The 14,605-nt window shown below is 43.5% G+C and overlaps 1 protein-coding gene across 1 annotated transcript; it reads right to left on the bottom strand.

Moving 5' to 3' along the window:
• Positions 1-11,922: 11,922 nt before the first annotated feature.
• Positions 11,923-12,354, bottom strand: LOC108577113. Its single transcript, XM_017940214.1, is given in 3 exon segments — positions 11,923-12,005; positions 12,008-12,244; positions 12,246-12,354. Coding segments are annotated over 3 exon segments (429 nt in total).
• Positions 12,355-14,605: the final 2,251 nt, after the last annotated feature.

Below are 14,605 nucleotides of genomic sequence, written 5' to 3'. Positions count from 1 at the left end.
GGGGCCATTTTTAGGCCGTGACTATGGCCTCCCCTCGACTCGGATCCTCATTTGGACGTTGCACCGCAACGCCCTCCGTCTCGGTCCCCGGCTGCCTTTCTACGGGGCGCGGCCGCCCCTTTTTGGAGGGCGGGGCACACGCCCTTGCCCCCAGCCTGTGCCCGGTCGGCCGACCCAAAACCGTACACAACGGGCATTTTGGATCCGTCGCCGGGCACTGTCCTGCGTGGTGGGTGGGATTCCCGCATCGGTAACACCGGCTGCTCCGTTCCACCCCCGCAGTGCACCGCTGCTGGGTGTGACACACCTCTAAGAAGCGGTAACACTGCAGGGGCTAAGCCCTGAGTGCCTCCACCCTGGCGGAGATCCACCCCACCCTAATACGTCCGTCGGTGGCGAACTTACGGCCCACCATCAGGGGGCTCCTCACCCAGAGGATGCCCAGGCCGTTGGGGGAGGACCGAATTACGCCAGTCCGCACCCCTTCAGCCGAGCACCCCCCGAAAGTTGCGATAGAGGTCGCAACCTCCTGCGCCGTGACACTATCGTCAAGGCCGCTCACCCTTAATTCACCACACTTGGTGGGGTGAGCGACCTTGGCTCTATCTTGGAGGACATCCTGGAGGCGCCTGGCCAGTGCCTCCGCCTTGGCCTCCCTCTCCGGTCCGGTGACCTCAAATATGAGGCCCCCGGTCCGGGCCCGCCGTGGACGGATCTCGGGAATCCCGAGGTCCTCCAAACGAATCTTTTCCTTGGCGGTGGCAAGGACGCCGGTATAGGTCTTCGGACCGTCCCTTGCCACCGTCAAGGTCACCGCTGCGGATTTCGGGGGACGGCTAAGTTTAGCGGCGCCCCTTTGTCCGCGAAAAGGCGGCGGTGGAGGAGGAGGGAGAGGAGCCTTTTGCGCCCTCTTCTCCCTCCGACCCACCACCGTCACCCATGTCGTCTCACCGGAAGCCGGGCGCGGGGTCATCGGGCCCCGGCTGCGGGAGCGCGACGCTGTGCGAACAGTCGGGGGCGTAGCGGCTGTGGGTGGACGTGGTGTAGCCACACCCCCAGCTGCCTTCTTATTCTTCTTTTTCCCCTTCTTCTTCTTTTTCTTTCCGGTGACGGGCGGTGGGAGGAGTGTATCCTCGGCACTGGGTGGCCGTCTGGCCCCCCCGCCGTTGAGCAAGGGCCCTCCTCATTTCCGCCCTCACCCCTTCGATCTCTCTGGAGACCATCTCCTTTATCGAGGTGATGGCCTGCATTTTGCGGTCCTGGGACGCCCCAGACGTCCGATGCGGCGACGCCACCGGTCGCGGCGAATTTGGTGCCCGCCGCGACGATGGCGCCTCCACCAAGGTTGCCGTATACGGGAAGCGGGGTGAGGAGGTCAAAGCCCCCTGGTCCTCTCTCTGCGTTTGAATCGCAGCCGCCCGGAGCTCCGCCACCTCCGCGCGGATGGCGACAACCTTGCTCCTTAGAGCGGTGGTGTCACCCTCAGGGGGGAGTGCAATCCTTTGTATGGCCTCCATACTGGCGCATACAAGGGTATCCGCTGCCCGCTTGAGGGCCTTCCGTAGTGGGCCCAGAAGATGCTCACTCTTAGCGGCGATTTTCAATATTAGGTCGCCGCCTTCCAACACTTGGCGCCCTATGTCCTCGGGGGGCGCTTCCCTGAATTGCGAAGCATTGCCCGAGAGTTTATTTACGTGTCCGCACCTGCCCGGAGGCTTACGCTCAATCAGCGCGTACCCACGGAGTAAATTCCGCGAATACTACCAAATCGGTACCAGAGTGCAAGCTTCGGCCACCACTCTTGGTATGAGCGAGACCTTTCTATATCTCTACCGGCTCTGCAGGTCGGTTCCCGAGCTGATTTAGCGCAGCTCACCCGCCGAGACGCCAGCGCCTCTTGCCTGCATACAGGCTATACCACTGCCCCCGCGAGTCCAACTCCTTGGGCCGGGGGGCCCTCCCGTGGGCTTATAATGTCAACCCCCGCGGTACCAGTGCCCCAGCCATACTGGTCATACTGTTCGCAGGATTTCTCCTACTACCCATGAGGTGCTTGCACACCTCGGCATGGGCCGGCCAACTCGGATACGTGGGGTCGTCAGTCCCCAAGGTCTCCGGGTCAGAAGAACCCGGTCCCCCTCCTGCGCTCGGCGGTGGAGATTCCACCACCCCTCATTCATACACGTACCCGTCTCCTTTTCTCAAACACACATCTAGCATACTCACACAAACATCTATACCTTTCATACGTCTCAAGCACACCACTCACATCCACAGAACCATTCGTACTTACATTCATACCCATAGCCTTCAAATCACGAAACTCAGTATACAGCTCACAGTCACACAGCACATGCTTCCAGTTTTTAGAAGGACCCGGTTCCCCTCCTGCGCTCGGCGATGGAGATTCCACCGCCCCTCATTCATACACGTACTCGTTTCCTTTTTTCAAACACACACCTAGCATACTCACACAGACATCTATACCTTTCATACGTCTCAAGCACACCACTCACATCCACAGAACCATTCGTACCTACATTCACACCCATAGCATTCAAATCACGAAACTCAGTATACATCTCACAGTCACACAACACATGCTTCCAGTTTTCACATTCATACCCACACGCACACTTCGGACTTTCCGCCAACCCACGCTCATGCAAAAATCCATTCATACTCCCGTGCCCCGTCAAAAGGAAACACGCATACACACTCGGTTCAAACCTTACATTCTCACGCGCAAATCTTACATTCCTTATCCATTCATACGTTACTCTCCCTTTCACACTTGCATCCCATCTCGCTTGCCATTTCTCATACATTCGTTGTTCAGCCATCTTCACGCATTCATCAACACTCCATTCTCGCATCTCATTCTCACTTATCAAATCACTCTTCAATACATGCACACCTTTCTTACATTCATACACCACGCATCTCCGTTCACACTCAAGGTCCCACGGAGGCTCACCCAGGATAACCTGCATGGCCTCCGTGGAAACCGTTCGACAAGCATTCACACACGCACTCATCACCACTCTTTGACATGCATTCATCCACCTTCTGCCATAATCATACTTCAACACACATCCCCATGCACTCAATCCATACATCGCACACGACATCCACAAACCCTTATATATCACTCGCACAGCTTTCTTTCTAAATCCCCATTCACTCCGAAGCACACGTCTCAAACATCCCACAGTCGCTACTAATTTTCTTTTTATAGCCACCAGGTGTGGTCTAAATCTCATTCTTTCGTTCATGTACACACCTAGATATTTCACTTCACTCACGTACTTTACACGCATACCATTCACATTCACACAAGGCTCCCTTCTGTCGGACAAAGCACCCTTCATTAACATACATACCGTCTTTTTCTCATTAACTTTCAAACCCACACTATCGCCCCATTCAATCACTTTTCGCATGCACGCTTCACTTTTCATTTCCACAGACATTCTACTCTGACCCTCAATCGCAATCATCAAATCATCCGCATATGCAACAATCTTGTACTTATTATTATTCAATTCTTTCAACAACTCATCCATCATGAGGTTCCACACCACAGGGCCACAAACTGATCCCTGTGGGCATCCCCTCTCCACATTCGTCCAAACTCTTTCATTCCTTCCACTCATACATGCCATTCTGTCCTTAAAATAACTCATCCATAACCCGATCTCCTCACATTCCAGCCAACGTAACCGTGCTGCTATTTTCTCCCATAATATACAATCAAACGCCCCACGAAAGTCCACAAATATACCCGATACATACTTCATTCTCGATTCTGTCACACACTCTCTCATTCTATTCCACGCATCTTCAGTTGACTTCCCTTTGCGGAAGCCAAACTGACATTCACCCAAACGTTCATTCAACTTACACTCAATTCTTGCAATCATCATTCTTTCCAACACTTGCCCTAGGACGGACAATAAACAAATAGGTCGGTACGATCGGATCCCGGATCGTACCGCCTCCGGGGACTTCAACAGCGCGACCACGTCTGCCTTTTTCCACTCACTCGGAAAACAATTCTCTCTCAGACATGCATCATACATCTCTTTCATACACCATGGGATCGCTCGCCATGTCATTCGCACCATTTCTGCATTCACTCCATCCATTCCTGGCGCTTTGCCCGACGTATTTGCCTTCACCGCACTTTCAATTTCATTCCATTCAAACTCTTGCTCCTGACAGTCATTCATCTCATTCTCACTATCATTCACACTCTCGGGTGTTTCATTCATACTTGCGGAGGGGAAAAACTTGTTTATTAACACCTTCACACTCTCTCGCCATGTACTCGTCATTCGTTCATCATCTTTCAAACTCCCTAACACTCTACATGCACGTCTTTTCATACAGCATTTATACACCTCACCCCAAGGGTCATTATTTCCATCCGCGCTCGCCATTCGCCTCCACATTCTCTCTTTCGCATATTTCATAGCCTTTTTATATTCATTCATTCTCTCTCGCAAGCATATCCATCTTTCATTCACACATTCGCTCTGTTCTTTCCTTGCACGCTGATACTTTCTTCTCTCCCTCCGCACACATTTACGCATATCCTGTAGTTCACTCGTCCACCTTTTCGCTCGTTTCACATTCATCCCACCCTTTCTTTTCATCATTCTCTCATTAGCTTCATCTATCCATTTGGTCAGGAGCGAGGCCTTTTCACATGCATTCAGTTCTCTGTACTCATTCATACCATACATGTCCGCACTCATTCTTAATAATCTTCCATACTCTTCCCAATCAACACACCTGGTGACCCATCTCTTCTTCACATTCACTCTATCATTCATTCCAGATTCACATTCATATTTCTTCATACGTATCAATATCACATTGTGATCACTCATACCCCATTCATTCTTAATTTCCCATTCATACTCATATGCTTCATTCAACCCATAACCAAGTGTTATGTCAATATCACTTTGTCCATTCGCTCCTCAGAAGGTGTACCATTCACTCGGCTCATTCAGCACACACACATTCTTTCAAACCAAGTATTCCTCTAAAATCTCACCTCTCATTTCACTCTCGCGTCCTTTACATTCACCCTTGCTGTACCAAAAAGCACTCGTTGCATTCGCATCCACACCAAATAACACAGGCACATCACTTACATACTCAATCACTCTGTCCATGTACTCCAGATACGGTTCGATATCCGCCCCGAACTGGAAGTACATGGACACCACATACATACATCCAAACTTGCTCTTTATCCACACACAAACGCCATATTCATTCGTACACTCATTCACCAACATTGATGCCACACTATTGTCATTCACCACCACACACGCTTTGATCACACTCTCACACGCATACACTCTCATGTGGGTTGGCAGACCCTTCACTTCTCCATACGCGACATAGGGCTCCTGCAGGAGCGCCACATTCATTCCTCTTTCACACATCATCACACCCAAATCATTCATAACCGCACTCGCACGCTGACAATTCACCTGAATCACATTCATACAATCAGTCATCGCTTACTCTCATTCTCATTCTATCAAGCATACTTTGGTACTCCGGGCAATCCTTCGAAAGCACGGAGTGACCACATTGTCTCTTTCGCTCTTCACAATTTCTGCATTCTTCTTTCGCTCCACATACAAAACTTTCATGCCCTTGCACTCCACACTTTCTACACACTTTCTCTTCCAATTTACACTCACGCATCATATGACCAAAGCCATAGCATTTAAAGCATCTCATCACACATTCAATCTCTCTCACCTTAAACGCATTCCAGCCCACATATACTCTTCCTTCTTTCAACATTCTGTCTTTCGCTCGTCCATTCACTTCCAACACAACATTCCCATCTTTTGCATCTTTCTTGTTACTTCTACTTATAATTCTTACACGCTCTTTGAACTCATTCACACTCATATACTCTCTTAAATTACGTTTATACAAATCATTCATAATACACTCACTCGACATTTCATTTGGCACATCATACAGAATGACCTTTGGGCCGATCTTCTTTGGCCGATTTCCTTAAACTTCGTGCAGTCACGGATTATTCCTCGCTCTCTTTCAGTCACCGTTTCGATCGCAATATCTACATTCCTCGTCTTTCTCAAGGCACTCACACGCACATTCAGCAAATCACTCACCTCATTCAGAACTTTCTTTTTAATCTCCTCACTTGTAACATCCGCACTCTCATTTACGGGCTTCACCACGACGGCATACGCCTTCCGTGGTGGAGCCTTCCTTACACGCACATTCGTTCTTGCACTTTCACGCACGTTAACATTTTCACGCGCACTCATATCACGCGCATTCACACTATCTGGCACAACACGATTATCACGCACACCCACATTCCGCTTTGCCACATCGGCATAGCATTCAGACACATTCACTCTTTTCACATTCTCACGCTCCTGCAGTTGCCTCTCTTGCAATCTACCTTCTAATCTTTCATTCTTCATAATCACCCTCATTACGCATTCCTCATACTCGGACATAAGTCCGAGTATACTCTCGCACGCAGCCTTCGAGATGCGGTTGCTCTCTGCCAGAACAAACCGCCTCAACTTATCACTCACACACTTCACTCGCGTCAACTCTTCATGCTCACATTCATCATTCGTAACATCATCATTCACACGGCGTTTTCTACCACGCTTATCACATTCATCACTCAAACCACTCAATGCACTTTTCACACTTCCCACACTATACACCGACCTCGCACTCATCCTATCCAAACTCACACTCACTCTATCAGTCATACTACCACGCTCAACACTCTCGGTCCTCACACGCACACACTCTTTTTCGACGCCTGAGGAGGGTGAAATCTCCATCCCCTCGGATCCTACTGGCGCCCCTTTCTTTTCGATTTCGCGTCTCGCGCGTTCCCCTGACGCGGCCTTCTCCAAACTCTTTCCACCCAACTCTACATTTTGTTTTTTGTTTTTAGTTTTGTTTTCCATAGCTGTTCCCACGAAATTGGTTGGTACTAAACGTCAGCTCGGGCAGAGCCCTCAATGCCCGAGTAAGGCTATATTAATTGGGAGGGCGCCAGGTATCCCAATTTCGGCCGCTAAGGACGAGTGAGCTCACCCGCCACGCCCGACGCATCCGTCAAGGCGTACCCCATCGCCGCGCACCATAACTTGAGGTTAAGGATTTTTTAGAGAGGTTATCATCCTCGCAGGCCGGCCGTCTAAGGCAAGCCCCCCGTTCCCTTGGCGCCACGTACCATTTCACTACAGTGGGTCGTTGCAACGCCAAGGGTTTACGGTATGGGGCCCCACAGCACCACGCTGCGGGGCGCTAAGGACTCGGGTACCTCGGGAGCGTCTATTCCCGTACCACAGCCAATGGAAAAAGTCGGCTGTGGCCCCTGAGGGGTGTATCAGTAATATCTGTTGACTCATCAAGAGCTAAGTTAAACCATTCGAAATCATTCCTTTTATTTATTAATTGGCTGTTTATATTGCTCCCAATATCTTCAATTCTTCAAGTAACTGTTCTCGTTGAAAGACTAATATTCTGGAATAAGTTTAACTTTTCTGGACATATGTATTTCCTCAGCTGCTGTTACCAAGCACGATTTAATTAAATCACCATCGGTAAATGGTTTTCATTTTTTAGCTAAAAAGTGAGCCATTCGGTAACTTGCTTTTGTTACAGCCTCATTTTCATTTGTTATGTTTTTGAACAAAATTTGCTGTGATGAAATATTACATTTTAATTTCTCTAGCTTTTTTAATCGTTCTTTTCCTATAAATTGGGAATATTTTGAAGAATATGTAGTTTTGTAATGGCGACGTATATTATATTCTTTTAACGCAGATGTTGTGTTATTGCATATTAAACACAAAGCATTATCATCTAATTTGGTGACAAAATAATCCACACTCCACTGTTCCTTAAAGGCACGATTTTCGGATTCTATTCTTCTTTTCTTTTTTTGTTTTGACATAGTGAGTACATACTAGCAAAGTTTTATTAAAAAAAAGCACCAGAAGATTTTACTACACAAAGCAGTGAAGGCTGATTAGCAAAATGATGCACTGAGAAAAAAGAGATGTTCTTGCCTGGCCGTCGAGTATACCATGCTATACATACATACATACATTGTATATGTATGTACATGTACAGGGTTATCCAAATTATGTGTCACATCTTCAAATTGAAATAAAACACCAAGTATTTGAGATTTGTATGGTTTCTTTATTTTAACACAAAGTTTACATTATGACACTAATTATGAAAGACTATATCATTTAAGTGTCCTCTGTTTCGTCTGCCACACATCAAAGGAAACAGTTGCTCTACTGAAGGAAATGTTTAATGGACGTGTAATTTCACGAGGAGGAGACATCAATTGGCTACCAAGATCGTGTGATTTAACACCATTAGACTTTTTTCTATGGGGATTCTTGAAAAGTAAAGTCTACGCTAATAATCCAAAGACTATTGACTAGCTGAAAAACAATATCACAGCCGCCATTAATGAAATTGAATTTCAGTTATGTGAGAATGTAATGGGAAATTGGGTCAAACATATCGGGCTCATGAAAAAAAGCCGACGAGGACACTTGAATGATATTGTCTTTCATGATTAATGTCGTAAAGTAGACTTTGTTTTGTTTCAATTTGAAGATGTGACACTCAATTTAGATAACCCTATAGAATTCTCATATTCTACTCTGCTCGTCGCTACTATATTACTTTGTTTTAGTTCGACTGCTCGATGAATCTAAATTCTTGGATCATAGACATAACTCACGGGCCATAAAAAAACTGATGGCGGGCCGCAGTTTGCCGACTCTTGGTCTAAGATATCAGATCGAACAGTCGCGAGGTGCGTGATCGAGTAGTCCGTGGTATTATAATTGATCTAGAGTCGTTACAGTTTTGTGAAAAGCATAAGTGACGAAAGACTATCAGTGCCACTAACAAAATTAGAAACCACATATTATTCAATCATAGTATTTTATTCATTTTTAATTCAATTAGTATATTGCGTTTTATATATATTTCTTTTATTATATGAATATTTTATATTCACTATCTTATTGAACAACAATTATACTTTGTTAATACATATTCTCTATTCTCCAGTAGAAAGGCAAGTGAAGAAAGAATCGTGCAACAATCAAAAGTTATAACAATATCCGAATTTAATATCGGTGAGTTGACTGCATTTAAAATATCATTTACGTTCATGCAATATTACTTGTGTTGTATCCGTAATTCTGAACATCATTGGTTATTAATTGTAAGTAAAGTATCCATCAATCAATTTCTTTCCGATTTCTTTTGTAACAGTCTTTTTGTTTTGCACAGTAATCATTTTATTGTAACAATATATCGCATTTGAGTTTAACGTAGTTTTAAACATTTATAATTATTTGCCTCCAATCTCTTTAATCTAACGACTACTAAACCAGGGGCCCGCATGGGACTAGATAATCACTTACCCACACAAAATAACTCTTACTCTTTAGACAAAGAACAACAATACATATTTTTCCCCTTTTCTCAAATACAAGTAAAGTAAACCCCGTCTGTTATTCGCTACCGAGACATCATCTATAACAGTAATTATCACATCACGTAACAGTATCTATAACAACGAGTTCTCCTAAGCCAGAAGAACTCATGCACCCCTATACCAACATACATCCACTCCCATGTTTGATCATTTTAACAATGTTCCTTGGATCTAATTCTGTATTATTATACATTGCCGCCATACTTTAACTTGCCCATTCGATTTGCAAATATTAAACTTATTTTTATTAAAAAATATAATTTTATCTCAAAAATTTAAATTTGTATTTATATACATTCTTGCAAATTCTAATCTTTTTATTCTGTTACTTTTACTAATGAACGGTTTTATTCTTGCTATTTTTGAATATACCCAGCATCTCTAAGGGTTCTACGAATGGTTATCACATTAACTTTTACACTATTTTCATTCACCAATTGCGCTGCTACTTCTGAAGAAGTACTAGCAGAATTCTTTTTTATTAAATTAACAATTTTCCTCCTCTCTCTGGCAGTAAACTTTTGTGGTCGATCACATCTGCGAGAATTTGTTAAATTTTCCATATTAGCAAACCGTTTAACTATAAATGGCTTCTATTTACTACTTTTGCAATAGCTGAATAAGATTTTCCTTCTTTTGACAAATTCAATATTATTTTCCTTTCGGAAATTGTTGCTTCTTTCGATTTATGACCCATTTTTGTGCCCTTTGTTTTTATTTTAATGAATAGTGAGAAATAATGGCGACAATTTGTGACAAGCGAACGTCAGATTGAATCGTCGGACATTCGCTGGTATGACAGTCATGCAAACATTCGAAATATTTATTTCAAAAATTCCTAGGAGTATTAAATTTCTAAGTGCGTCAAAACTGTTGTTCCGCTGAAAACAGGCCGTTATGTGTTCTTTATTATTTTTCTTTATTATAGGTCTACTTTTATAATTTGTGATATATTTGAACTTTAGACATCAAACTTATATTTCAAAAAAAAAAAAAATTAAACAAGAAATTGCATTTTTTTTTAGATTTATTTAATGTTCTATACGTAAATACCTCCTCTGTCAATACATATGTACTTATGTTCATCACTGTATGTGCGTTTTACGGGCGGTTTACACGTTGCGTGCACACTACATTCAAGAAGAATCAATTCAGTATAAAAATGGATCTTGTACAGCTTGGATGCCTTGCTGCTCTATGTGTGATATTAAAAATGAGAAAAAAAAGAAATCGTCGTTGGTTGATACACCCTCTTATTAGCTCAAAACTTCCAGCGGGACAGATTCATGTAAGGGGTCGTTCTACTTCGACAAATGAAAAATTATGCTATCTTAAACAATTTTTGTCTAAGTAAATACAACATATAATGAAATAAAGGTTGTTGGTATTTATTAAACTGCTCTTATACTATGCAAAAAAAATTTTAAATAATCTTTATAACAGCTTAAAATATTTTCTTCATGGTTTCAATATAGCGTCTCAAAAAATATGTAGGGGGAGTTCCCCTAGCACCGGACGCTTAAGGTTTTTCTTAAATAAATCTCTGTACCTGTGAGAAAACTTATTTTTATTCCTTTTGTCTCCTCTAGGAGATACGCAGAATAACGGCTCGGTAGGGTTTCAATTATAATGTCCAATATTAGGTGCCGTTCGGCGTTAAGGGAACTCCCCCTATACTCGTGGCGCAAGTGATTTCGCCACTTACAATAGACTTACACTACCGGCCTAAAGTTTGGTATCACTGAGCATTGCAATTTACACAAAAATTTCCAGAAAAAAGTCAGCGACTTTGAGAATTTTTTATCATTCGATTCAGTTGATATGAGATAAATTGATAAAATGAGAATTGAGATAAACTTCAAATCTATAAAAATATAGCAGCAGATTTAATATTGATGAAAAGTGGAAAGTGATTCCAAACTTTTGGCCGGTAGTGTATCTGAAATAGAAAATTTCAAAAGATTCTCAATCTGTAATAGTGCTGCTATCGTCCGTACCTCAGTTAATAATTTTAATTAGAAAATAACAAAATGGCGACGATTTTAAGAAAGAGTTTAATAAAACACCCTTTCTTCCGATAATTTTTTAAAGCAAAAAATATGATAAAATAAATATTTTCATCTGATATTTGTACGGACGATAGCCATACAGGTGTAGAATAAGTTTCTAAAATTTCAAGTTGATCGGTGTCTTACTTTTTGAGATTTTAACTGCGCCGCATAAAAAAATTTCGTTTTGAGAAATACGCGTTTAGAGTTTTAAGTACTGGAAGGTGGTTAAAAATGTACTTACAACTAATCTGCGATTCCTGCTCCATACATCAGTCCTTCAGCATCTTTAAACATGTCTTATGCAGCAGATCTAGCTTCCCTGCGTGCTATTCTTCCCTCCTTGGACGCTTCGGTGCTGCGGCGCGGCGTTTGGCTATGCGTATCCGTTCTTTGTTACGGGTTTCCACGAATCTTACGGCATCTGGTCCAATTGTGATTCCCATAAGCTCCATTATTTTTAAAATAGGATCGAATCCTTCATTAAAAATACATGCTGCGGTATGCGCGGCAATTTCTAATATTGTTTTTCCACAAAATATACGTTTTGGTGCAGTGTTCCATACAGATGAATTAAAACTTTCGTTATTATTCTGTGTATTGGAACCCAGACACCTTTCACTGTTTGCGCCATTCATACCAAGAATCTGTTCCTTCTGGGCAGTGTTCATGCTGAGGTTCTTCGTCAGTTGAAATTTTATGGTAGTAAGTGGCCCAGATTGCATTTCGCATATCTTCAATTGAATTAGGGTGCCGGAGGATTGCTAAACCATAATAAGACGATAAATTTTTCATTAATTTGTTAGTTAATGGTATACTTTTTGATGTAGCTTCTTTTGAATGCTTATTTTTACTTTTTGTATCTTGTCTTTCTACTTGGTTCTTTGCCTTCTTCAATTGTATCTATTACTTTTTGGCTTCCTTTATTTTTCTAAACATCCGTTTTTTAATGTGTAAAATTCATTCTTTTTTTTTTCACAATAAGATCATCGCTATAAGGTGAAGTATCTAGCAATGTTTTAAGTATTTTTGTGTCCCCGTCACCGATATAATAAGCGTATTTTACGTCGTGTTTTTCTTCGGATCGTTGAAACACCTCAACAACGCCGTCTACTTCCATTTTTTCAGCACTGCCCTCATGATTCGCATCACAATTTGCTTGTGACCATGCCTCGTATTCTACGGTATCTTTTTTGTCTTTCCAATATTTACACGACTTGCAAATACTCGATTGAATACTAATGTCCAAGATTTTATTGGAATATTTCCTTACAATTGATACAATCCCCAGTAGAGAAGGAAAACCTCTCTTTGACCATGAACCGTCGCCAGATACCGTAAGTTCGTTTTCTGGATGGTCTGTTTGCGAGATCAATGTTTTCTCTTCACTTACAGCTTTCTCGTCACTATTTCAAAAACGGTTTTAACCGCAGTGCTTATACTATCAATGATTCTGTAATATGTTGCAAAGTTTAAACCTTGTCCTAAATCCATTAATCTACGAAAGATTTTATTTCAGTGTATTCTAATTCCAATTAACCGCACAGCAAATACAAAACGTTGGTTTATTGTTAGCGAGAGCGCAGTGATAGAAAAAGAAAATAGAGGTCTTTATATACGTAATGTTAGGAGTTTTATTCTGGTCATTGGTAAAACAGTCGATTGATCTACTCCTAGAAAGAACAAACGCTAATCGATAGAGCAGAGTGGGGGCATGCATTGCCAACCTCGTGATGACCAAATCTTTAACAATTTCGTATCCAGTTCCAATCATAGGATAAGAGTTTACATATCTTTCTTCACACAAACACTTAACACCTAATTTAAATTGAAGACCTCGTTGCCCGTATTTTGTAAATACCACATCATTATTGCACTGTTTGCAGTTTAGCATTATTTGTAAACTACAAAAAAAAACCAAGGCAAATTGTACAATGCAGTAATTCATAGTTGGATCACTGTGTACGTCAAATCCTCTGTCACCGCTTTTTTGCAATTTTGCTGCAGAAGTACTCGCGAAAATTGAACACTGTTCATCAGAATACTGATTTCCACGAAACTTTTGTTTTTTTTTTTGCGGAATAACTCGGATGTTTAGAAGATTCTTTTTTTGAATATTTTCTATCGATGTTTAAATTTATAAACTCCGAAATTAGAAAACCGATATTAGTTCTTGCAACTCTGAAATCCAGAACATTATTGACTCTTGCGTCTCAACTGACAGGTACTGCTTACCCAACCTGGTATAACTAAGCCATATAATCAGGTACAGATGTGACTCCCCTCAGGGGCCACAGCCGACTTTATCCATTGGCGGTGGTACGGGAGTTGACGTTCCCGAGGTACCCGAGTCCCAAGCGCCCCGCAGCGTAAAATACGCTGTGGGGTCCGATACCGTAAACCCTTGGCGCCGCAACGACCCACTGTAGGGAAGTGGTACCTGGCGCCAAGGGAACGGGGGATTTGCCTTAATCGGTCGGTCTGCGAGGATGTCCGCCTCTATAAAAAAGGACCCGCGCCCCCCGGGTGTAATCAGCCTTACCCGGGTAAGGCGGCTCTGCCCGGGTGGACCTTTTTTTCCGACCCACTCGTGGGACCAAATATGGATTCTTTCAAAAATATACCGGGGTTGGGGGGTAAAGACGACGAGGAGGGAGAGGTCGCTAGGGACTTAGAAGAGGCTAGAGCCTATATTAGACAAAAGAAAATGCTGGAGACTGCGGCGGCCGTTTCCGCGAGGCTGGAGCGCGCCTCGACCAGCGGCACGCCGATGACACGTTGGTGCTGGCCACCGGGGTGGTCGCGGGATGGACCGTCCGCTCCGCCGAGATCGGAGTGGCCTCTGTGGCATCCCGGATCCGGGAAATGGGGTTGAGGCTGGCGCCAGAGAAAACGGAGGCGGTGTGGTTTACCACCCACACCCCCCGTTGGCGCCGCCTCGTTCCGCCCCTTTCTCGGGTCCGGGTATGTGGTTTTGCCGTCC

The sequence above is a fragment of the Habropoda laboriosa genome, unplaced genomic scaffold (assembly GCF_001263275.1).
Source record: "Habropoda laboriosa isolate 0110345459 unplaced genomic scaffold, ASM126327v1 scaffold625, whole genome shotgun sequence".
Classification (NCBI taxonomy): Eukaryota; Metazoa; Arthropoda; class Insecta; order Hymenoptera; family Apidae; genus Habropoda; species Habropoda laboriosa.
Note: the sequence above shows the minus strand (reverse complement) of the source record. Positions and strands in the feature narration are given on the sequence as shown.